General features: G+C 45.4%; 1 protein-coding gene across 1 annotated transcript in view; it reads left to right on the top strand.

The window, feature by feature from the left end:
- LOC119442752 (potassium voltage-gated channel subfamily H member 6-like) overlaps positions 1-27,147 on the top strand; it is a 261,976-nt gene that overhangs the window by 117,124 nt on the left and 117,705 nt on the right. Inside the window, 1 exon segment of the mRNA XM_037707752.2 lies at positions 15,612-15,843. Coding sequence (XP_037563680.2) covers positions 15,612-15,843 — 232 coding nt within the window.

The raw sequence follows: 27,147 nt of genomic DNA, 5'->3' as shown, positions 1-27,147 counted from the left end.
TATACCAGCGTAAAGTGAGACACGGTAGGTGATTGCAGCGATTCATTCATTCATTCATTCATTCATTCTCGCTTTTGTTCGTTCGCTCATTTACTGACTCATGTTTTTTTGTCCCTTTGTTAACTTTCTTGCTAATTTATCCGTTCACTAATTGATTGATTAAGTGATGCATTGATTGACTGATTGATTGATTCATTCATTGGTGGCCTGTAGCTTCACCGGTAGAATAGAAATCAGCTGAACATAACAAAAGTTGTGCTTTTTTTTTCATTGAATACATCATCTTAACACGTCGCCAACAGCGTCCTTTTCTCCGGCTACCTATTCCAGCGTGTCCACACCCATATACGTCTGCACTATACTAACTCTCTGTAATGAAACACGATATTGTATAAGTCAACTCATTGATCCCTTCGTGCATTCTTTCGTCGCAACCGAGCGCCGCTTGTTTTCGAGCGAAGCTTCCATCGGTCCGTTCCCTCACCGTAGCCAACAGCTACGCTTCGTTTTTCGCGCTGCGGCATCTGTATTGCGTCGCGCTGCATTTCGTTACCTTGCTGCCTAGGTACCACGCGCAACTTTCACGATGGCGCGCGCGCTCCCCGGTGAAACAATGTTCCTTTCCGTGGAGCGCCGCTTGTATCGTTGAGGCGTGACGCAGTCGCACCGGGTGCAGCAGCAGCGGCGGCGGCGGCCGTTGTGTTTGTTAGCCTCGACTTCGCTTCTTCCTAATGTCGGCGCCCCCCCCCCCCCCCCCCCCACCCCCTTTTGGCGTCGCTCGCTCGCAACGCGCGCCGCTCGGCATAATTGACCCACTGCCGTGGCAACGGCGTGGAGCTGCGCGTGGCCCGCATAAAAGCGCTATCCACCTGCCGTGCTCGGGCCTTATACCTGTGCGTGCTCGAGAAAGGGGCGGGCGGGCGGGCCGCGCTGCGCGCTCTGGCGCCGGTTCTAATGTGACGCAGGCGCCGCCGGGGCAACCGTGCCGCCTTCATTACTCATTTGGTGCTCATTCGCCTAAATTGGCATGCTCGGCTCATAAAGGAACTGACGTCAGGAGAAGATGATACGCCCCTTGAATGGCGAGACTTGTTGGTTGACTGATTGAGAGAGTGGAATAAAGAATTGCACGAGAGAAAAGAAAAAGAGAGAAAAAAAAGGACGGAATAAAGAAGAAGAAAAATATTGTTACGGTGAATCCTCGAAATATTCCTGCTTTCTTCCTGCAACAATATTTAATGCTCGATTTTTAACTGGAACAAAACAATTAAGCGTGCCCCATAATCAGATCTTGGTGTTGGCACGTGAAACTCTATAATTTAATTAAGTTAATTTAAAATAATTAACGCGCTAATATTTTTTGTAGCTCTATCCTACTTTCCCTGATCCCTATTCATCTCACAGAAATTGTTTCTCGAATTTCTTCATTAACATTGCCTTTATTCTTTGCTTGATTGATACCTCTTTCATAATTTTCTTCTAATTAGACTGACAGCTCACTCGCATACTATTCTAGTGTTCCGGTCTTTCCTTTTGCTTTTACTTTTTTTTTCGTTTCTCCTCTTCGAATAAATTTATCTTATGATACCTCCCGCTGCCCGATTCTTGGTCTATCCTCCGTAGTGGTTACGTACCGTGCCATTAATTGAATCATCATCATCATCATCATCATCATCATCATCATCACCATCATCATCATCATTATTATTATTCTTGCGTTATTATTTTTTTGCAGAAATTAGCGGTGCCTCTCCACATATTTGGCGTTAATGTGACGGCTCTGGGCGCACTGACGCCATTTTACAAGCTTGTATAGATGACGAAATTAACACTGCCCCCCTGTCCCTCCCTAAACACTAATTTAATGACACATCTTTCTTCAGCGCTAAGATAAACATTTTGCTTGAGGAATGAGTGAGCCATTATTGACCAATACATGAATTGATTGATTGATTATTTGATCGGTTTATATATTGATTGACTGACTGACTGGCTGATTGATTGATTGATTCGCGGCTCGTGTGTATGAATAAATGACCATCCAATCGATTACTTTTGGGCAGGGACAATTCCTGCTGAGAATATATTTGATGCCTCTTACGTGCACGAACGTTGTTAAATCGTATACTATCCGAGAAAAGAAATGCTTATAATTGTTTTCGTAGGTGCGAACGCCTAAACAATGCGCGCTGTTTAGTGGTTGTTCAACGTTTTTTTTTTTTTTTCAGTTACTGTTTTTTTTTACTTTTGTTACTGCTAGAGTTTTTAAGGACATCATAACTGTACAAGCGGCTGTAGCCCGAATTGGTGTCCATCACGCAACCCGTTACCCTGTGCTCGACAGAAGGCGCTTGCTTTGTTAAAGCGCGCAAGAATGCACTTTGGCACACGCTAGCCAAACGTGTTAACGCCCTTACGTGTTAAAGGGATACGTACGCTCTACAAACTAAGTGAATAAAGCAGTGTTATGTGTTGACGGTACATTCACCAATGAAGTGCGTAGAGAGAACAAAAAGATAGTATAGATCAAACCCACACTTTGGAATGTGCGTCGTGCGAAGCTTTCGTGAAGCGGTTAATGAAATGCTAGCAATTTGGCCCATTTCATTCTTGCGTCTCTCGAGTAAACTGGCGGGCGCGAATGTGCTACAGTGCACTCGTGCGATGCAATGTGTCAACTCTTGTATTACAATACCTCGTTGCGGTTATGTGCTATAGTATGAAAATCATAATCATCGTCATCAACAGGTGGCTGCCACCTCAAAGAGCTAAATGGCGCTGGCACGATATGTAATGTCCACTTCTTGGACAACCCCCTGTGTCATTGTGTGGAGATCATCATCATATTCAACACGCGGCGATAAACTGAAAGAGCTGGCTGGCGTTGGCACGGTGAAAGTATACGTGCGATTGTGGCCTAATGCAATAAAGGTAAAAACAAACAAACAAACAAACAAACAAACAAACAAACAACAAACAAACAAACAAACAAACAAACAAACAAACAAACAAACAGACGAATAAACAAACAAACGAATAAATAAATAAATAAATAAATAAATAAATAAATAAATAAATAAATAAATAAATAAATAAATAAATAAATAAATAAATAAATAAATAAATAAATAAATAAATAAATAAATAAATGTGGCCTAATGGTAAAATGAGTCAGCCTATCTTTGGCGACAACTGTAAAGAGGCGAAGTATGCGCACGAGAACATTTCTTTTTGCTCTTTTGCTGCCTCTGACCTGTTTGAGCTGCATATATGGGCGATTCTGGATAGCGGTACTGGTTGTACCGCTATCCAGTACTATACCGTGCCGGCTAGCAAGTATCGGAGCACTTCAGCGACCACTGGCTCTGATGTGTGAGCCAACATTCCTCGGTTGATCACAATCGCAAGTGCGTGCTGCTACTATCGAAAGAAAAGCAATAATCTCGGTCTGAACGTATATGTTTTGCATTTCGCACGGCTTTCTGTCTTGTTAGAGCTAGATAACTAAATGCTACCGCTAACAAACCTATGCCGAAGCACCATAGGACGCAGAAGTGTAACGCCTCTTATGTCAAGTGCATTGAGCCTGTCGTCGTTCTTTAGGCTCATAGGCTGCTTCTTCCTTCACTTCGACTGACGTGAGCTAACCAATTTCAGCGGGCGCATCGTCTTCCAGAAATTTTTGTTTCTGTTTTCGGGAACAAGGAGGGAAAACGGCCGACGGGAAACAATTCCAGACGCCGTGCATCAAGTACGCGAAAGAAGACGGCGCATGCGCACACTTCAAGACGCGAACAGAAGCTGCCCCCGGCTTGCGTGGGGGGCGGTTGCAGCAGCCGCGATCGTTGACTCAGAAGCCGTGCCGCGCGATGCCTGGTCACCACCACTCTGGAGGCCTGTTTTATCGCGTTCCCTCGGGCTCGCGGCCCGCCATACATACAACGTTGTTTCAAGGAGCGCGCTATAGCCGGCCGGTCAGCGCTTGTAAACGTCCACACTGGCCAGCGGCCTGCAACCGCCGTTGGCTCTCCCCAAACGGTCGACTCTGGCCGGCGCAAATAGCCGTGGCAGCCTCACTCCGCCGCTGCTGCTGCCGCCGGAGGCAGCGGGACTGCATGATGGTTCGGCTGCTTAATTCTTCGGCTCGAGTTATTTCCGGAGCCGCCGCCGATGGAGCTGCTCGCGGGCTTTCTTTTCGAAAGCCAGCTTCCTCCCCCCTCCTCTCTCAACAAGCACGACGCAACACTGGTACCAGAAGCAGCAGCGGCAGCGGCTCCAGAAATGCTCGGGACAGCGGACGAACAACACCTGCGGAGCCTGGCATCGGAACAAACGTAGCAGCCGACCTACAAACAACGTAGCTTCCCGACTCCGTCCCCCCCGTACCCAAATGCAGCCGGCATGACAGTCCTCATCGAAGAGTGCTGGCGACGAGCGGCAGCGAAGTATAGCAAGGGGGATTCGCGGTATGCCTTCGAAATCGGCGTGGTCGTCCCTCCTTATTGGCCACTTGCGCGCTGGACCGAAAGACGCTGAGGCGCAATCGAAGATCCGATCTGCTGCCACGGTTCGGGATGCCGTACGCTTCTCGTTCTGGCTGCTGCAGTCGTTCCTGCGTTTCGAGAGCCAAGCGAGGACGAGTGCCGTCGTCGGATCTGCCGTCGCTCGATTATCGTCGTCCTCGTCCCTCTGAAGAAGCCACCCGTCCGAGGAGGATGAGAGTGATGGTGGTCCGATGTACCGAGGCACAGCAGCGTCGCGAAGGAACAAGAAGTTGCAAATCGTGCAACCTACGGTGACATCAACGGATAAGCCGACGACAAAGGGTTGTCAGATGAGAACGCGCTCGTGTGAGCTTCTTGCTAGCCGCCCTGTTGGTTCCAGGAGCTTGAGTAAGACCAGTGGAAAGAAAGCCCATCGGCACGGCATGATGTCAAAACATTGGGAGTCTGTGCCGCTGGAAGAAAGCCAGAAGTGCGGGTCCGGTCGTAGTGGTTCGAAAGGGTGCCTCCAAATAATAGGATGACCGTTTGCAGGACGCACTTGCCTGAGGTGTTAACGGCTTAACCTGCGACGCTGTGATGTGACCTTTCGAAAAATTTTCTGTTCACTCCTTGACGGTGCAGTGTATGATACGTTGCAAGTGCTTAGACTATACACGAAGTCTTGGGATGAGATGAGAAGCACTTCACTGCGTGCAGACTGAAGCAGAGCTGACAAAGATACTGCAAGAGCGTCGAATACGCTTGTGGTACTGGTGATGATGGTGATTGTGTCTATACAAAACGTTACTAGGAAAAAGGAAAAGCCTTCGCTTGCCGGTCAACATCGTAACTGGACGGTTTGCGTTCAATATATTGGTTTTTAGGACGATGGAGTTGTTAATTGTCTCACTGAACGCTACCCTGAAGGCAAATAGTGATATGACGCTCACGGCGCGTCTATGTCTACCTGATCATGTTACGCCAACACAACGCGGTGTTGGCAGCAACGGATATATTGTCTATGTGTCTACATATGAAGCCACGTTACAATCGGAATGTCACGTGAACTATATACTTCGGAGTGCTTAGTTGTGTTCTGAGAACAATGTCGTCCTGGCTGTTCCCCCGGTGGAGACAGCGCGCATTGGCTCGGCGCCAGCGCCATGTTACTCTAGCACGTCTTGTGTCTTCCACCTGGGCGCAAGGTGAGGACTAATGCTTGACCTTTCCACACGTGGTATACGTGGAGACGTTCGCGTCAGGTCTTGTTCACAGACTTAGGACATTCATTTGGAGAATGAGCGCTCATAGATGAGCCGAGCCGTGTGACGTCACGAAGGGGCGGTGCTGCTACCATCACATTCAGTGCGAGCAAGAAAAAAAGGGTTTAAACGAAGTCTTCTTGCATGAGTTTTCTCGTAAGCTGCCAAACTTACTTGGAAAAGATTGTTGTTCAAAGCTGCCAATAGCGAAGACGTGCAAACATATTCGTTTGCTTTAGTTCGTGCACTGTGACCTATTGTTTACGAACAAAGGTTTTCTATTGTTTTTAGTTACGTCGTCATGTTGGCAATGTAGATCCCGCATCCATCACCTCCCACCGCAGTGCCAACACGCCCCACAAGTGAGCGAGGACGCCGAGAAAGGTTGAGCAGCGCTTATTACGTTTAGGATTCGGTTACGGCGCGCATGGGCGAGGACACCGCCGGACCTACTAACACGATGTCACGGCTTTGAGCATACTTACGCTTTTTGCCATTCAAGAGGCGTTTCTCTTAACCACTGGCTTCTGAAGAGATGGGAGGAGAGCGAACACAGTAGTCTAAAGAACTCGATGCAAATGGGGCTGACGCTTTCTTGGCGCAGCGAGATCACGAATGCTACAATCACTGCTGCTCGCCATCTTCGTTTTCTTGTACGGGCTGTCGATCCATGTTGAACTATATCACATCATCATCATCATCATCATCATCATCATCATCATCATCATCATCATCATCATCATCATCATCATCATCATCATCATCATCATCTGTTTATGTCCACTGCAGGATGAACTATATAGCCCCAACCTTAGCTACTCTGTCGGTTCACTTGTGTGAGGTCACGGCGTGAAGCCCTTCTGTTATTTAGACAATGCTCGTTTCAGGGTATTTTCTACGGATGTCATAAATGCAACTTAAAGAAAATAAATGTAGTCTCTATCTGGGTTCGCGCGCATGGGCGAACGATTCCTGATCAGCCGTACTGCGCGCCGACTCTCTCCGGGAACACCTGCTGCGTGATCGCTATTTGACGGCGTGCTTGTCTTCTCGTGACAGCGTCCTGTCACAGCTGTCGCTTTTCTTTGACGCCCCTGGTATCCCTCGCGTGTGACCTCACGGTGAGATGAGAGCGAGAAAGCGTATCGGTTACGATGAGTCGACAATTTTCGACAGGACACTTGTGGAGCGAGAAAGGGAGAGAGAGAGAGAGAGATACCTGATGATGCAACGCTGATCAGAAACTTTTCTTCTCTGTCTCACCCCGTGCAAGACAAATTCAATTATAGCCTCTACACACCACACCTCTTTGCACGTGGCGCACGAACAACTAAGTTACCCGCGCCTGATCTCTTTAAATAAGGACTAATCTTCTTACGTATGAGGCATAATCTCCGCTTATCACCTTTAATCCTTTTTACCTACTCACCCAAGCATACGGGCAGCTGGGCGTTCTTTACGATACGCCAGATAAGCTCCCTGTCTCTCATTCTCCTTTTCCTTTATCCCTTCTGAAACAGAGATGCATTTCCGCCGAATGATACTTATGACGAATAACTCTATCTGTGATGTCCTGTGATACTCGGAAGCGATATTGAGATAATTTTGAGTCGAACCACTATAATTCGAAGCCTCGATGGGTATTAGACATGTTGTCGGGAGAAAACAAAATGCGATGTGGATTATTATGCTGGCATCGAAACTTTCTGTTCAGAAAAAGGTGCCGAAAAATACGGGTGGGGAGTAGCACGCCCTAAGTTCGTGCGCATGCTAGGCATCGATGATGATTGTTCCTGTGTATTATAGGCCTCGCAACGGTGCAGCAGGTCAGGATTCGCTACCTCGTGCACAGGAATGCAGATAGTTTGCGAGAAATACGCTCGGAATGAGGAAGAAGGGGCCAGAGTGCAATCGCACCAGCCAGAACAAGCGAGAGAGAGAGAGAGAGAGAGAGAGAGAGAGAAAGAACTTAGCTCCACGTTTAGAGATTATGACCATAACACAAACGCGAGACGTGCACACTGAAAAAGAGTGAAAGAAGTAAAAGGGGATGAAAATAAAATTAGCCGCATGTGTGAACGCGATACTATATGAATCGAGCTACGTTGGAAGCTTTCCGCTTGTTTCACTTTCCTGTATATTTTTGTATGTGTACTAAGATCTGGCCCTAGGAGTGTTAACCAGTCCGATCTTTCTTTCTTTCTTTCTTTCTTTCTTTCTTTCTTTCTTTCTTTCTTTCTTTCTTTCTTTCTTTCTTTCTTTCTTTCTTTCTTTCTTTCTTTCTTTCTTTCTTTCGTGATTGATTGATCTTCATTTACACAGAAAGTAAATGGTGGAGGTAGAGGAAAAAGCCGCACAGACGCGACTTGAGTGACCCTCGGCCCCCTTCAATACATTTGGCAACATGGCGTCACACACGCTATACAATATACAAAAACACAGATGCAGATGAACTAATGGAAATAGTTCACACTTGGAAAAAGCAATACAAAAATATTTAGTTTAGACAATGAAATGTTACAGCAATAAAGAGGGGACAGAGCTATTAAAAAAATAAGTTTTACATCTGATCGTCTCAACCTAGGCTAACATTATAAGGACTAAAGAAGGGAGACCGTTAAAGAATCAAATCCTGACAATGTTCTCATCATGCACATTACAGCCAGCTATTCCGACGGGTTTGCGAGCTTAACCAACCGATGCCGTGTGTGTTGACTTCTTGCGCTATACCAATCTTGCCGCTCGGAGGACAAACCTCGCCCCTGTGTAAAAATTCAGTGCTGGTTTTCAAAGTAGCACGTGGCCACAGTAAGCTACGGGCTTATCTCACCGGAATACAGCATGTGTCAATTACATCACGTTAGCTTCAGAACATTTTTTCTCAAACTCAGTCGCATTTCAAGAGACTCTTAGTACCGATGTATATATTCCAAGTTTTCATGAACAATTCGTGCACGCTTATAACTAAACATTGCTCACCCGCATTGACAGAACCATAGATTTTGTTGGAGGTATGGCTCGGTGGAAGTGCATCTTATTTAGAGAAAGTGCTCGTGTGTGATCAAAGAGATGCGTAGAAGCTACTTGCGTGGTGCTACGAGCGCAAGTTACTGTGCATGCCGAGGCTAGTGCTGTGTTTTCCTTGCGAGGGCTGAAACACAGAAACTTTTCTGTATCAGAATCGATATGTTTAGTAACACTTTTCTTACACGCTTCTACGACGAGAGTAAGAAATTGCATATCTTTTTTCATGTACAAGTGTATAATTTACCTACTAGCAGTTCTATACAAATAATTAGGTGACATAAAGTGCCGGAAAGCAACGACAGATTACCCGTGAAGTATCTACATCATGCATTGCATGGCGCTCTGCCTAAGTGAATTCTGACGACGCATATCCAGTTCCCTTTACGCGTATGCGTCGTCTGCTTCGAAATGACACTGCAGGAATGTTTTCCATAACTACCGATGACAAACGCATAATCAATATTTACCATTGTTTTAGAAAGAAGAGCGCTTCATGTTCAACAAAAGCCTGCTTCCATACGAGTGCTTTTCTTCTGCATAGCCCTTCGTAAATCGACGATTACATGCTTAGACCTTAAGGGTGGGTATATACTTTGCGACAAGGAACCGTCAGAAATTTTCCGGAAGCTTCGAGCTTCGTTCGTGTCTTCTGCTACGTGAAAAAAAAAAAAAAAAAAAACGCGTCCCCTTGTGTGCAGTGTTTTCCTCGCGCAGCGAGGAATGTTGACATCTCAAAGAGAGCGGCAGCCTTTTTTTCACCTCTCGTACGGCTGACAGTAATGAGGCTATATATGAAAACTGGTTATGTCTTCATTGCACCGTTCTATGTATACGACGTGCACATAACGCGATAGACGCGTCGAATGCCCCCCCTGTCTTTTTTGAACCATGAATGCGTCGGCGCCATCAAAGTGTCACTGAGTAATACTCAAAGACCACACAAGACTGACTCTGTGGACGCGGACACATAGACGAGTTGAGCGGCGACGTCCATAAGCGCTTCCATTTCGTGCATTCATCGCGAGAGCTGCCTTTTTCACCACCAGCAGGCTTTGAAGAGGAATTCGTATTAAGAGACGAATGAACCCACGGTTTGTTGCAAGGTATAGCGAATACGGAGGACGAACGTCGAATCAGGCCTTTTGGTGTGGTGGCGCTGGGAGCGCGCATATGAGGTATCTAAAGTTCGTTTTGAATGCGCTCCGCGTCGCGCCACCCGAGTAGTGGTAGAGCTTCGCATTATTTAAGCGCCGTTTCAGCGCGTGCAAAGCGATGCTTTCATTGCCTTAGTCGGAGAAGTTCGCAGCTTTCAAACGAGACAAAAAAAAAAAAAAAAATGAGGAAAGGGAAGGGGGGGGGGGGAGAGAAAGAGGACGCCGACGTGACTGGAGCGACGAAACGCGAAAGTGTCATTTAGCTCTTCATTGAAGCAGCTCTGAAGGAATGTTCAAAACGACTATCGCTTTTGCATATTCAGGCCCTATTCTCCCAGGTGCGCATAGTGCTGTTGGCGCTTGATTAGGTTTTAGCAACGGCGTTCTTCGCTGTCTTTCTATACGCATAAGCCTTGTTAAGTACGGCATTCAGTAAATGATTCACGTGCTGGTGTTTAGATGCAGAACACACGTCTTCACTTGCTTGATCATTTTTAATCAAAGAGTCGATCATTTATTTGCCCGATATACCCATTGGAAGAAATGTTTGACCTGGCATCCAGAAAAGCGAAGAGCTTTTAACACGCCCAACTCAAAAGACATTGCCGCAATGCAGTGCAAGTTGTAATTAATTCAGTAGGTATGAAGTATCACCGTACTGAAGCACCTCTCGGGCTGTGAGAAACGCCGTAGGGAGGTTTCGGCGTTAATTTTGGCCCGTCGCCTCCGAGATCACAGGGGCGAATGTGCGCCCTTGCCATCTCAGGAGGCTCCAGTTTTAACCATATAGTTTCATTACTAATATCACTGGAGGAAACTCCGACACTATTGACTATACGTATATACACTTGTCGTCGGCACAGCGCTTCATCCAGCATGGTAACCATGAAGTTGAATGTATTTGTTTAACTTAGATCAACCTTCTGTGTACTTGTTTTAAGTTATAACTGTCATCTCAAGTTTTGTATTTGTCGAGGGTTAGTTTCATCTACTTACAGAGCCCCCCCTTGTAAGGAAACAGCTATAATCTTTGCCTCCGCCCTGTTGTCAGACTAAACAGCTGCACGCAACAGCCACGTCACATCAGGGAGGAGCTTTGCGCCGATCTTCACTCTCTTGCATGCGTAATCATGCGAAAGACAATTAAAATTTGGAGTCGGATATCTCGGAGCACGGACACGCTAGAAGAATTCTTCCAACTGATACTGTGTAGAAACACGACTGCCTCTAACTTTTCGATACAAGCGTACCCACTTACTGCAGTCAACAAAAAGTTAATTATTCAATTTTAGTTAATTGGGCTGCTGACCGCGATAATTATCGTCTCACTTTGTGTCCGCCTGGCCACATAACTTATTTGGACAGGTGGTCTTCGCGTGCCTCTCAGTGCCTAATTTTAAGAAAACCATAAAGCTTAATTTTGAACACCCTGTATAAGGCTTTCGCCTTAATAACATAGGATTGCGTATATGCTCAAACAGCAACAGAGATACGCTCAGAAATAAAATACGCGGAAACTTACTGTCGACCACTGATGATATTTTAGGATCGTATTTCTGCCCGCGCACGTCGATATTCCGTGGCCATTTTACACACAACATGAATAAGAAATACATCAGAGCGCACTGTGCGCAGAATTAGATTTTTCATCATCATTTCATCCCGAGTAACACGCTATGGGCATGCTGCCAGGCAAACCTTCCCAGGACTCATTTAAGCGCTCTATCTCTCGCGCCCTCTCTCTATAACGCCATTCTGCCCGCATTTGGCGTGTTCTCGTAGCGTGCGCCGAGCAACAAGTAATGGGGACAGACATTGTGTTGCGCGCCGTTTGTACTGAGTCCCCCTGCCGGGTCTTTGTAGCGTTGCATTCGCGGCCGGCGGCCAGCTAAGTGGACAGGGAAGTGCTCGGCGACCGCCATAAGTCTCTTTCCATTTCCGCAAAACACGGAGACGTGCAAGGCGCTGGCGTACGCGCTCGGACTCATATATTGAATGGTGAGTCGCCTGGGTGGTCCGATGCCGCAAGGTGTCCTCAGTGGCGTACGGGCTCGGCTCTTGTGTCCCGTCCAGCAACGTCTGCTTCGTTGAAGGGACGTTAAATTAAAACACCAAGACAGTTTAGACAGCTGATAAAGCATTCTTTCAAAACTACAGTTCCGCGGTAAGAGGTTGATTACTGCAAGAGAAAGGGAAAGCCATTCTACCATTTTTTTTAAATTTCGCGCCGGATCTTCGGCACCGGTAAGTCAGTGTTACTTCACAAATTTCAGAGTGCTATCTTCTTTTTCGTATTTGGGTCGTTGTTGTCTAGTAGGAGATCTGGAAGCTTAGTTCGTTATTTGGCTCCGTTAGAATGCAATGTAGTCTATCTTTACCGATAAAGATACTGGGCACGAGTAGACGGCGTCAAAATTCCTGACGTCACAGCCTGCAGGTGGGGAACTTCACGGTGGCGTCGCTACTCGCCCACCTGTTTTTAGTTTTTGCGTCATTTCAGGCTTACCAAGCCTGCGTTCATAATGAAAGTGCCTTTATCGGTATTGTAGAAGGCGTAATTTTCCAATATGGATCATTCACATGACGGCACGTACGCAATTTTGTAGTCCTAGTCAGAGTTTCTACTGTGCCGCTGGAGATTAGCCGATTGAGATAAAGCGTAGATTTTCACCATGCTGTCTGTACAACAATATGGCGTCCTGGACGACGTCAGTGAGCACCCCCTAAACAGCTCGAATTATGTTTTCCTTTTAAGGACGTCTGTATGTCTCTGCATGCCACGCTCACGCTTCATCTCGCTAAAATCTAGCACTACACTGTACAATAATTGGCACCGTTAGAAGTAAATAAGGATGTAAATTGGTCAATAACTCACACACTTACACCCTCTTGTAAAGGTGTGGCTCACAGTGCAGAATGGAAACTGTGAGGTCTTCCTTGGTGTTCCACAGTGCGCTGGAAGCTGAGCCCCCGAGACTGGTGTTTGAGACTGAGCAGACGACGCTGCGACGCGTAGGGTCACAGGGCTTAGCGGTAGGGGCGATCCCGCTGTCCTAATTGCATGCCTCCGCCATCTGTAGCCTCCAATTCAGCGGTTGTCATTTGACGAGTATTAGGTTGTAGCGTTCATTTTGTGGATTATGTAATAAGTGGTGCCTGGGAAGTTATTTCCGTGGTTATACACGGTTCGTCTGCCCCTAACAGCGACACACATTAAAGCAGAGATCGACTGATAGCGGGAGAATAGGGAAATGATACGTTGAGGTCCGCTACATATACAAGATCTGAATCACGTGCATAGCCACGTGATATGCCGAAAGCTCAGCTAAGCAAAACAGATATGCCGAAAGCTATCTGAGCTGAGGACCGAATTTATCGAACATTTGAGCTCGAAAGTGATAAAGACCCACAAAAATGTCTAAATTCAACAGAGAGCGCCCATTTGCAAACTCCGAAAAAAAAAAGCGCGAGAAATTACCTCTCACGAAATGACTATTTCATGCAGTCCTGCTCACCAAATGTTTCTGAGTGCAGTAAAGCGCACTATGCTCCATTCTTTTCTCTCGCAACCATCGTAGTTCCGTACAACAGATAATGTTTCTCTACTACACGGTATCCCAAAATGTAGACCTAAGGATAACGACGAATGCAAACGATAATAAGTAACGAAACTTGATGCACGTGCATGAATACGCGTCCTTTAATTGCGCGTCTGAGTTTTTTTTTGTACATCGTATGACTGAACAGTACGTGCAGCTTGCCATCTCCCAATTCCCGTGGGTTTCTTCTTTCTCTCCTCATCCTTTCCCTCTGACCCTCCCCTGCAGAGCAGCATGTCGGCTAATACTTTTAAGCCCGCAAATGCTCTTCACATTCAATAAAGGGCGCCGTCTCTCTCGCAACAACGAAACGAGCACATCGTCAATCGCGATGAAATAAACATAACGGGAATTTAACAGCACACGCGAATAAAACAGGGGCACGTGGACTTCTTAACTTCTATTTTCCTTTTAAATTTCAGTTCTCTCCGCAGCGTCGGTGGTTAGTACACGTCCCTCAGGGTATTGTGGCACGGCGGGGCTATGAACCTCTTATTTTTTAATTTTTTTTTTGTCAGCGCTCCTTTAGAAGCTCTAGGAAGAACAATAATACCTAAGCCATGCACGATAAATAAAACATGCAGGAGTTTGAACTCGAATTTCATGCGGTTAGCTGAGATTCAGTGCGCCTTTGCGATTACCTGTGTATTTTCTTCGTCGTTCTAAGAGCCTCTGCTTCTTCGTTATAAGAGCCAGCGAAGCGAAAGAAGTGGTGATCGCCTCGATGACTTGTGGTCTGGTGCAGTTGAATGGCCGAGTGATTCTATCGCAAGGGACAAAAAGACAAATGAACTCGGAGCACCGCTCTTCTGTGTAAATCTGCTTTACGAAGGTCACCGGACTATCGTTATTTTTGAAAAGGGCCTCTTCGTACTGTCATCGGCAGCTACTCGCTTGACTGGAGATATTGTATTTCTTGAGCGTATGTGGTGCCTTAATTTGTCTGCTTCTCGGCACTCGAGACGTGTTTTGTGTTTTGTCCGCCTTCAGCAAGATGGTGAGATGATATGGCACTCATAGCAATTCACAGCACATTCTTAACGTCGTTGGTCTGTCTCCACGTTCCCGGCATGCTCTGATGAGGGCAAGAAATAATTATATCTAATCCAATTTAGCCTACAGTAAGCGCAGCGTACCGCACACCCTTATAGTGAATACGGCATTGTTGTGCGGGTGCGCGCGTCTGATCGTTTTTTTTTTTTTTTTGCGAGTGGTCCCTGCACGTGGCCAACCTTTGTGTATGAGAAAAGCGACTTGTGTTATAAAAAAGCGGCTTATCCCCCCTCCCCCCCAACCTTTTTTTTCTTCATTTATTTAAATGTGAACAACAACAGCAATAGCAACAACGCCCTCCTTAAAGACTGTGTTTTACGTCGAGTACCTGTCGGTATGTGCAACAGAACCGTAACTGCATAAAAATTGGAAACAAATTGAGTGTTAGTTTTAAGCACGGGAAAAAGAGCCCATTTGCTATCGCGGACATCGTAATCACCGTCTCGAAGAAAGAACACGTACCATCAGGATAAATTCCAACAAAGAAACAAAGAGCTGACCAACGCAGCTGTTACACGTTATTACATGGGATGAGTTACTACGTGCGACCACTGCGGAAGTTGGTTTCTAACCATACTGTTATCCCAGACCTACGCTTTTGGAACCAAAATTAAGCCGGGGGGTCAACCGCAGTTGGTCCTGGGAGCATAACAGTGCACGCTAGTCGTTTTCGACTTGTTAGGATTTGAATTGACGCTCATAGTACATCGGGACTATCCAGCGAGGTGTCAGTGAATCGGCGTTCGCGGGTAGTCTGCCTCCCGATGACTGAGCAACAATATGTCTCGATATGCCGAACAGGTATATTATCGTCACACCACGAAGGCTGAGCAGCAACGCCTTTCATCAGTCGCCTTTAGAGGGAGAGCCGTCTCAACTTGCTCCAACAAAAGCAATAACTTGCTCCGTTAAAAACAAAACATTTTAGAATGTTGACAAAGAAAAGCAGTAGTATACGATGTGTATCTTGTGTACGCCCACAAGTGAACGTGCACTCTATAGAGAGCTGACCGCTCCTCTTGTCTCGCGCAGACCGTCGTTTCCTGGTGGCCGAACGCGTTGGTGGACTCTTTGCCCATCATCTACTGCAACGACGGCTTCTGCGAGCTGGTGGGCTACACTCGGGCCGAGCTGATGCAGCGCTCGTGCGTGTGCGAGTTCCTGCACGGACCGCTCACCGACCAGGACGCCGTAGCCGCCTTTCGGGACGCTCTCGACAACATGATCGAGCGGCAGACCGAGCTGCTCTACTACCGGAAAGACGGTGCGTCGCATGCTTGTGTTGACTACGCTGTTTACGTGGGTGACTGTACTGTGCCAGTGCCTGTGTAGTCATCTGGTATAGTGTTAGTCACTGCTCTGAAATCGTACTATGTGTAGGATGGATAACCAGTGGACCATCAGATTTACAGAATGGATACCAAGAGAAGGGAAGTGCAGTCGAGGACGACAGAAAACTAGGTGGGGTGATGAAGTTAAGAAATTTGCTGGCGCAAGTTGGAATCAGCTATAGCGCAAGACAGGGGTAATTGGAGATCTCAGGGAGAGGCCTTCGTCCTGTAGTGGACATAATGATAAGCTGAAGATGATGATGACGATGGCCAATAATAGGAACCACGTAGAAAGGACGAGTAAGTTCACGGAAGTTCGTGTTTGGAGTATTCCATGGGGCATTAAAGCGTCGATTCGCTTTTTCTGATCGAAGCAGGAGCTAGGCGTACCGCTGAATCGCAGTTTTCCGAGAGGCCCTATGATTAAGACGCATTAGTGTACATTTTTTTTCAGAGGCAGTGAAGTATAAAAGCAGCTAGGTGGAGCGCATTCTAGCAGTGCACGCTGGTGTTCAGTATAGCCGAAACACTTCTTCGGTTGCTGGACAGCTGATTACGCCCCCGCCCCTCAATTTCGCATGCTTTAGGCGTCTGCGTAGAGAATTTTCGTTTCAAGAATGCCTTGCTTTCATCTGACGCGTCGTGGTTTTATGCGAGAGCTGTTGAGCTTTGTATATTGCACAATCATGTGTTGTGATGCAGTAAGATATATATATATATATATATATATATATATATAGAGAGAGAGAGAGAGAGAGAGAGAAAAGAAGGAGGGAACGGATAAAGGAAAGCTCGGTGCTTACACATATCAAACCATGTTGTGCTCGACAATTTTTTACTAGGTTATTTGAGAAAGTGTGTCTCTAGCTTAAGTAGAGACGCAGCGGTAGGTCATTGGCTATTTCGTTCTGCTGCTGCGTTTGCGGTCACAGGTTTGATTCTCGGCCGAGGCGGCCGCATTTTGACGAGGGCGAAAGATAGCACGAGGCCTGCTCACTCCGATTCATGGCGTCATGCTAACTGGCCCGAAATTTCTATTGCCAAGCCTGGCGTGACGGACGCGGTGACGTCAAAATCACCGCTGCTTACTCGGGAGCATCCCCATTAGATTCTATGGCAGTCGGGCCAGTTAGCATGACGTCATGGATCGGAGTGAACCGGCCTTGTGCTATCTAGGTAGTGTTGACTTCACCTGGTTAACCTGCCTGCCTTTTCCTTATGACTTCTCTCTTTCTCTCTCTCTTTTAGCTCGAGGAAAACTCCGAATTTCCTTTTCAGATACACCTAAAACGAAGAAATGCTTTTATGAGACATTTGATGGACTGATGTGAATGGAATATGTTGCATTTGAGAGAGAAAGTTTTATTTTAGCGACCAGAGGAAGAATACCGTTGATTTGGAGCCAGAAGCTTTTAAAAACAATTCTCGAAAACTGCTAAGTTTAAAGAAAATTGAGGCACGAAGCTTACAAATCTGTTACTTGCATCTATCAGAGCATCTAAAGCGTACTAATCTGATATCTGAGTTTGCAAGCTATGTAAAATTGTTACAATGTTTATGAGGGTTTTGGAAAGGTCTGATTCACAAATTATGGTACTTTCAGAGAATTGTGCAATTAATCAATTTTTTCCGCTGCAACGTATTATTAGGTGCAGCTTACAAAATTCTAGTATCGTTTGTTATTGCTGAGTTAAAGAGTTGCAACTTCACGCGTAATTTTTTTTTTATTTTTACAATTTTCAACAATTTTTGTAAATAAAATTGATGGCCCAAATAAAAAAAAAAAAGGTTGCTTCCTAGACTCCCTAGATTACCTTCTCTTCTAAATTAAGAAACCTCATAGAATTCTGTGCAGTGTTTGCCGAGAAGAACCATTTCTCTGTTTCCATGTATTTAAGTAGGTCCCCAAGCTTGTACTCAGAAGTTAGAAAAGGGATTAAAAAAAAAAAAAAACGCTCTTTCTTTCTGAGTTAAAGCGACTTCAGAAAGGGCTCTGAATGGACGCCTTCACAGATATGAGATGTCTCGGTGCTCGTACTGCGACTGTAGGCGTCGCGTGGGCGCGTGTATAATTAAGGAGCACGTATTATGTGCCGCAACAATGCCCCCCGTTCCACTTTAACTATGCTTCACCGCGTAACTTAACTGTACAGCGGCGATGCTAACTTAATGGAACCGGTCATTATGCAATTTAATTATACCTTCACCTCACGCGCACTCGACAACGCACGCCTCAATCTGAAGCGAACTGAGTTAGGCCTACTTGCCGACAAACAAATGGCTTGGATTTAAATATGACGTCGGCTACTTACCTAGCGCATAATGGGAATTAAAATGCGACTGCGTTGCATGACTCTTGTTTTCTCACGGGCGGGGGGGGGGGGGGGGGGGGGTCTTCTTTTTCTTTCTTTTCTCTTTTTTTTCCGGGAGATTAATGGCGGTATGCGTACAACCAGGAGGATTGGTTGGAATGATAGCTGACAAGTATGTGTTTACATTACCCGTACGAGCCCAGACTTGCAAACGGCGATACAAATGCGAGTGAATGATGGTAAAGTAATGCTGTCTCTTTAGTCATAGGGGCAGGAGACAGTTCAGTTTTAGAATCACTCTGACAGATCGGGATTTACTTGAGCGAATGGCTTTAACGTGTTTTGTCCGTGAAAAATATTATTGAAAATAACACCGAGAATTTTTGCGATACTACACCTCAATCACGCTGCCATCAATTATTACTCAAGCTGTTATTGTTTTTTTTTTTTTTTTTTGCTTGAAGAACAGATATTTTTTTTCTCTTTAACATTTAGTTGTTGCCTGTTCGCGCTCAGCCATATTACCAGTTCATTTAATCACGAACTTGCATTTTTAGTTACTAGATCTTCACTGTACTGGCAGTGTTTGCGTCGTCTGCAAATAAAACCATTTTGTGCGCATTTCGAAGGTTAGCTATACCATTGATATACAAAAGGAAAAATGTGGGACCCAAGATCAAGCACTGCGGTACACCAACGTCTGTACATTGCATCTTAAGATATGTCATTCAGTAGTATGCATTGCGATCTCGAGGTAACGTAACTATCGAATAGGGATAGTAGTGTTCCTCTTATACCATAGTAAAGGTAGTTTACGTAAGAGAATCTCGCGGTTTATTGAGTCCAACGCCTTCTTGAAATCCACAATGAGGGTATAGTGTCAGTAATCTCTTTTCGAAATTGTTTCCTATTTCACCCTTTACATTAATTAATGTCATTTGAGTCTATTCTCCTTTCTGGAAGCCATGCTGTTCTTGCACAAAATTAATCCGGAGTCTTCCACTGCAGCGTCTCTCATAGCCGCACAGTTGCATTGGGACGGTACACCCCATGAATCAACAAATCTAGCTTAAGCAGCAGAAGAGGCTACGCGGTTGTCGCCGCTTACCATAGCACGTAGAGGAAAGCGAATCTGATAACGACATTATTGCACTATTCAAGATGGCACAGAATAAGTCATCATCCCTTGCTGCGAAGGATGCGAAGCGTGGACGCAGCGAAATAATTAATAGGAGCAGTTATAAGTGTCTAAGAGGGAAGCTCTATGACGCGCTGCGAAATGCCTGATGCATAAATGAGGTTGCCGCTCTAGTAATGCTGGCTGCGAGTTTATAGTCAGAGATCCCGTAATGAATACCACCCGCGTGCTTTTTCCAATAGGCCTCTATAGTGCCGGAGTTGCACACGTTCTAAACAGTGTGCGCCTAATTGCGATCAAGTCCATGCACGCATTGAACAGAAATGCATTAACCGTGTTAGACACTGTACTATGATGCGCTACCGTTCCGTCGAACTACATTACGCGGAAACTGCTTTTGTCATTCAATGTAGCAGGGGGCTGGGCCCATGTCAGGCGTTCATATCACGTTTAGCCTCTGCCCCGTCTTAGACCTGTTCTAAGAAACAAACAACGAAATAAAGAAAATGCATTACTGAGAGAAGTGGCTACGAATCCGTGGTTTGTGCTTGCTTTTTTTTTTTATGCCAGTCGACTCGGCTAACGGTTAGTGTTTAGGAAATGTGGATGCGTAGGCCCCAATAGATGCGGCATTACCAAAAATAGGTCAATGCAAGCGGCGCAGAATGACTGGTTTGTAAATGTACTTGCTGTGATGGCGTCACTTACTATAAGCGAATCATTTCGTTTCTTAGGCTTTACTCGAGGTCTTTTATTTTTCGCAGCACTTGTGGGTCGTCAGCGTGCGCCTTCAGCTGCTGATCACTAAAACTTGAACAAAACAGTTTGTTTCACGAGGTGGTCTATATTAGCCGTGTGGTAACAGCGGATCACAATAATTTCAGGCTGAACTAAAATCATCTTTGCGTTCTGCGAATGCTTTAACGTTCTCGATTATTTGACACCAGTTGCATTAAAAGTTGTAGGAAGGGAAACTTACTGGTTCAGGTCCAATAGACTGATGGTAGAACGGTACCAACTATTTCGGACGGTAAAAATGCGTAAAGCGACTAAAAAAATAAAGCAAAAGGATGGTGACAGCTTTACGATAAGTTAGTTAAATCGAAATGTTTATCCTGCGCAAAATGAAGAAATAAACTCTGGAGGAAGACACGGTACAATGTCGTTGCTTTTAAAAGTGGCGTGAAGGCGACTAACAGTTTCACGCTGCACTGGATCATCGATTCTGCGCTCTCAGAATCCTATAACTGCCTTCTTCGGGAAGCATTAGCTCCGCGAACACTCTCAGAGGTGACCCAGTTGCTTTTTACTTCGAGAACAAAAGCCCTTGCCGGAACAATATCACAGAAGGTACGGCTGTGCGCCACCAACTTGTTCCAATTTTTCCTGTCAGAAATCGTGACATTCAGCTCTGAAAAAATGAGAAAGAAACCAGACTCCCATTTTTCCTTTTAGTAGGTAATAAGTATAACCACTTTCGGTGCTCATAAAATATGACATGAATAAGAAACAACCAACGCACCCGAAATTTTACGTTAATAATATTTGAGCAGCTAGTACCACCTACAACTACCCCGTGAATGCAGCAGGAATGCTCTTATAAGCGTTTATCGCTGTAGGGCGAATACTCGTTTCAGCAATCAAGAACAGTCATCCGGAAATTGTACTGGTCAACAACATGTCATGGCCAATAATGAAAAAAAAATATAAATGAAAATCAAAAAGGAGGCTTGAACGAACGAAATACTTTGTTCGTACGGCTGCTAGCTATTCCTGTATGTTTCTTGTATCTGACAGTGTAATCAGCGTTAATGCAATCGCGTACAGTCATAATCAAGAACGGCTGTGATCCAGTGCCTGTCCTCTGTATCTCTATCCCTATTTTGTGCTAGTTTTCCTATCTTCCTCTACCTCGTCTCGTCTGATAGAATAGACAGCCGAATTTTATGTTTTGGTTAACCTCCCCGCCTTTCTCCGTTCTTTCTCCTTTCCCATTTCTCTCTCTTTGGGCGGTGAACACAGCACTTGTAGTGGCTTCTTTCTGGTGACCTTCGGTTACGCACGTGAAACTCCTGCGTCGCTGAACGTTGACGCTCGGAAGATCCGGCAAAGAAAAAAAGAAATTCAACCTAATGTCACCTCCCTCACATTCCTCCTAGGCGTCATGAAGAGAGTTGGGGCGCAGCTGCCACGAATGAGAAAGAGTAGAAAGCAGAATTGAATTTCAAAACTTTCTCTCCTGTTTCTTTTTTCTAATTTTTTTTTCTGTACTGCTCGATGTTCGATGCAGCGTATACGAGATACGTGCCATAATTCAGGCCAAGCAACACCTACAGCCAGATCAGTAAGAACGAAAGAGTCGAATCGGAGGCCAGCGCACACGGTAGCTAACTTCGACTTCAGACTCGTCCCCCGAAGGAACCCAGAGGAAGGTTTGCCTGATTTCGCTGAGTGATGCGCAGCACCCCGTAGCATCTATCGCCCACCCCGGACGATCGTTTCTTTTTCTTCGGTCACGATCTCTGACACGGGACCGGCCGTGGGTGTCGGGCGACGTGGATCCATCCGAGCGGGGCAATCTCGGCGCGGTAAGAAGCTTAGGGTGTGCGCCGTGACCGGGAAACACGAATGGCCTGATCGTGGAGGGACCAAGTCACCGCCAAGGTGACAGCCACGAGAGCTCGCTACGTGAGGAAGCACACTCTTGTAGGTAGGACGTAGGCAGGCGTGTACCTGGATCATTTGCTGCTCTACGCCCAAGGGCCGAAAAAAAAAATAATCGATTTGAGTGCGTTCCGCTTCCCGTTGTTTCAACAACGAAGAAACAGTCGTGGCACGCGAGCTATATTCTCGGCGCGGGTGCAAAATAATTTTTATAATCTGATTGTTTTTTTCTTGTTGTTGCTATAATTATTTACCAAGCATAGTTGAAACTAAAAGCGCACGTACCTATACTGAAAAAAAATGTGGTTGATCCCTCTTATATAGGAATCGGTATAGAACACGAAAGTGAAACGTGTCTTCACAGAAGTAGTGTAATGTTTATTGCACATTGATATATAATGTCTATTGGTGTTTTGTGGCTAAAGCGCCCTTAGGCGTTGATGCACCCACGCTGACGCCTGGTGGCACGTCTCCTCCATCACGACTACCAACGTCGATGACCATGAGCAACCGTCGTGCATATGGAAGCTGCACTACGCTGCACACGCTAGCACAACGCGAAAGACGAAGCACGTAATTGACACACTAATACAACGCGCAAGACAAAGCACGTAACTGAATCGTCACCGAGTCAAATCAGCGCGTACAGCGCGTAGTAATTGCAGCCTCCGCGATCAACTTCAGAAACATTTTCAGAGCTAATTGCGGAGGCCGCGCTCCGTGAACGCCACCTAGGTGGCGTTGGTAGTGCTTCTTGATGCCAGCGTCCCTTCGAATGCTGGCATCGAGGCGTCGTAGTGATGAGACCACCGAAGCGTTCACTGTCGGTGCGCGTTAGTGTCATAATGCAGTACTTCTCTTTTCTGCTCGTAGGCGGCGGCACCGCCCCGAGCAAGAGCGCGGGTACACTGAGGAGTGTTAGATATATAAGGCGCGTCTGTGTAGCTCTCTGCAAATGCGTTTGTGGCGCAATGGGTTAAACGCTCGGCGATCTATCGTCGCGGACCGAGAGGTCGTGGGTTCGATTTCCAAATTTTGCATGGTTGTGGAACTTTTTCTTCTGGTTTCTTTCTTTGTATTATGTTCTATGACGTATTTCCGTGACGGAAATACGTCAGTGAAGTCTTGGTGGACCCCGGCATAAAACACTTTCGTGTTAAAAAAAAAAAACAACAACAAGGAACCCTTCTTTTCCTTGAAGCTCTACAATGTATAAAGTTTGTTGCACTATATCTACCTGTACACTATGTGAAGGTGGACGTTGCGCTAATTTTTTAATGAATATATATTTGCCTAATTTCTGGTTATCGTGTCGGATAACTAACTGATTTATTTATTCCTGTTCGTGACGAACAAATGCTATAAAGGCACTATTCGTGTTTCGACCACTCCTTCTACAGTTTAAACGACAAACGAGAGAGAGAGAGAGAGAGAGAGAGAGAGAGAGAGAGAGAAAGACAGACAGAGAGAAGGGATAAACTGCCAGTCATTAGGCGTCTGTCGAACCCGTGATGACGCTTCAACTACTGAAATCATCTGCCTTTTCACAGTAAAGACATAACGTGCGCAGCTGCTTAGAGTAGTTGCCTTCAACAAAGTGCGTGAGAGCGAGACAAATACTTAAACAGAAACTGAATAAGTTGGTCCTACTAATAGCAAAACTTAATGCTTGAGATGTGGATGGTCGAGATGGACGTCAAGATAAAAAGCAGGACGCCGACAATAAGGTGTTGTTAATAAGTACACATTAGACGTTTCGGCTTTCATACGCGAGCCCTGTTCACAAACCTTATTAACCCATCTAATATTTATTACCAACGCTTTATTGAACGGCGTTCTTCTTTCTTTTCTTTTTATTTTCCCATGATTTAATTACCCGACTAAATGAGATCTCATCAAACCATAATTTTATGGTCGAAATTGAAAGCAATGAAAGACTATAAAAACAAAAGGAAACACCAGACTCCAGATGGCTCTCTGATTTTCTTAACTCTATTACAGAAAGCAGCACTCCCGTACTCGCATTAGCACTCGCCCGTACTCGAAAATTTCTGAATCTCTTAAGTCCGCAAGGAGCTCTTATGCTCTTTACTGAAAAAAAATAATTTTTAAAAATGCAAAAAAAACTACCTCCGCAGCCAACACTAACGTTCCGCCCATTTTCTAATTAGAACATTTATGAACTCATATATGCCAATTGTTCTTGAACTTTTGCGACTGCACCCCCTCCTCCCTGGCGCTTTCGAAGAGCCCGCATTCTCTCTTAGGCTGTCTGTTATTTCCTCAAATTTACCATACAGCAGTCCTTCTTTTCCTTCGGATAGTATACGCATCTTAATGCGCAGCCTGAGGAATCTCTCCTCTCCTGTTCCGGCAAGGCACAGGTGCTCAGTGTTGCAAACGCGACAGCGAACAGTCACTGTCAGCTCATTTCTTAACTCATTATTCAGGCTCTCGGTAAAGTTACGTTCGAATCCCCAATCTACCTCGCCTTGTTTTACGTCTTCACTGCACAACGTGCTGTGATGTGGCGAAAGAGCAACTCTGAGGAGGTGAAGAGATGAAGCGATCACGGGAGCGTCCCAAGAGTCTGCGTGGCGTCGCAGGTGACGGTTGTTGCGTGATGACATACACATCCACTCGTAGCTTATAATCGCTGTTCGCAGTCGCAATCCTCAAGTTCCACATTTAGTTCACTTTTCGGTTGTTTAGAAATGCCGCAATGGTAATTCCGATCAATGCTTTAAAGAGGGCCGGTCATACGGGTGGCGAATGTCCGTCCAATTTCCTCTTGCCTATGACAATAACAACAAAAGAACAATGGCTCGCTGCGATGACCATATAATAGTGCAGAGATCACGTAAGAAACTGGCAAAATTTTATGCCAGTAGTACTCCTAAAAAAAAGATAAATGGCAATTGAACCGATGAAATATACATGCACAAAATAAATTTTGCTTTTCGGAGAAAACAACCACTATGCCATTTATTTTAATGGAAGCTGCGAACGTTCATCTATAGATATGCATAACAAGGTTCCATCGTCATTCGGCTGCGTTACAAAAGCGTGAGCGAACGCTGTCGTCGTGGGTGGTAAAATATTTTCTGGAACTCAATCTCGCATGCTCGTGAATATTTGCGCTATACGATTTCTGTCCAATCAAGCCATGACATCTCTCGCTAGCGGCGAGGCAATTTTTCCAGTTGCCGAATAATCTCAGTGTCACCGCGAGGACTCCTTTGTAGCAACGGCTTGATGAAAGTCGGTTCATTTTCCTCTTCAACACCAGGTTCTTAGTCCTGGCATTTTTCCGTTGTTCCCCCTTATAATGGAGAGCCTATTATTAGACATCGTTGTTCGGTGTGTCAATACCGATACGCTTACTGAAAGAGTTGTTTCGCAAGCGAAACGAGAAGCAATCACGGCCCGAATTCAGAATTCCTTAGCTTGCACGAGCTGCTCGTCATTAGCTGGTCGGCTTTGCTCATAACGTTCTTGCCGTGGCAGTTCGCTATAGCGTCTGTCCTAAGGAATCGCTCTACCGTGCCTATGGTTTCGTAAATACCGGCCCAACAAAACGAGTCATGACTCGAAGACTAATGATTTTGAAACCGGCAACGTTAATTAAAACTCTGAATTTCCGCTTCGACTTATTCGTTTTCTATGTTTGCATTCATCGCGGGTGTATTAGCAGCGACGAATAAAAGATATCGGCTATACGGAGAATATATCGGTACCTCTTGGGGCGTTTGGGCGAGGCACCGCGACTTTTCGAGCACTTATACAAAAATAGAAGTGCGGCCGCCCATGCCAGCATGCACCACTGTGTAACCACTTAATCAAGCTTTCAAGTTTTCAATATGTCCGGTCTTCTTTTTATCAAACATACACGGGTGCTTCGTCGGCTTGTGAAAACCCGAGAGAGCAAGATCAATATTTCTTTTGGAATACCAGTGAAGAAACAGTATTGCTGATAACGGTGAGCCTTACGTTTTGTCAGTATTTCTAAAGTGTCACCTCTATGGTATTAGGAATTTGCGTCCCTATGCTTCTGGTTACGCAATTTGCCGTAACTTGGAGTTTGCGAATATTCAAAACGTAGCATGCGAGTCGAATACTACTTCTGCTTCCAGTCGAAGTATTCGATTCGAGAATTTTATATTTGATTTCTTAACATGTTTGATTATGGCCGGATATACGCGGCTACAACGATTGTTGGAGTCTACCTGCATTGAAGGTGGCATCTGGTCTATCGGTCACCCGAAATGTGCGATGTGAATAAGTCAGTCAATTTGTCAACATTTATGTCTTTTGCGAATTCACAAGCTGGCCATTTGTAAACTACGAAGGATACATCTACACAAGAGCATCGCGTAGATTTATTCTTCTGCTACATCCCCGCTGTAACCTCCTGAGACCGCTTATACATCATATTGGACATCAATTTTAACCATTTTGAAAATAAAACCACGAGGGAAAAAACCAAGAAATTACCTTTAAATTCAAGCCGGACGCACGGTGCACTGTATGCCAATGGCTTAATCATATTCCCCTTTCTAGAAAATTGACAGAAAATTACGCGAGACTGGTTAATTGTTGCAGACGACAAGAATCCATCGTAAGGTGTATACCTTTGAAATGCCGCAACGTGAAGTCCCCATCAGGAACGCAGTGTCAACGTACCAACTAGTCACACGATGTCCCATCTTCATCGATGTGTTTAAGCAAACAAACGCGGTTACTACCAGAACAAACTAGAGAGGAGACGATCCCTTTGTCCACGAACACGAAGATGCTGCTTTGCGCAAGCTAACCGTGAGTATCTGAAGAACCTTCGTATTTCAGGTTCGCAACACACCTGTTCGTGATTAGAACTGACTTCAAAAGGAATTGTATTTCTAGGCTTTCTTTGTACCACAGGATGTACGGTAGCGAACTGAATTTCCTGTTCTGGTCGACCTTCCTGATTTTCTTCTGACTTTCGTATCACCCTCTGCTCCTCTTTCACTAAGGAACTAGACCGAATTGTCTTTGCCGCAATTCTACAAGTTTCTTTTTCTTCTACGAGAACTAGAAAAAAGAGTATTTTATTTGCCATTCGTGGGCCACATTTGAAGATTATG

This window comes from Dermacentor silvarum, chromosome 2 (assembly GCF_013339745.2).
Source record: "Dermacentor silvarum isolate Dsil-2018 chromosome 2, BIME_Dsil_1.4, whole genome shotgun sequence".
Taxonomy (NCBI): Eukaryota; Metazoa; Arthropoda; class Arachnida; order Ixodida; family Ixodidae; genus Dermacentor; species Dermacentor silvarum.
This window is presented reverse-complemented; position numbering and strand designations above follow the sequence as displayed.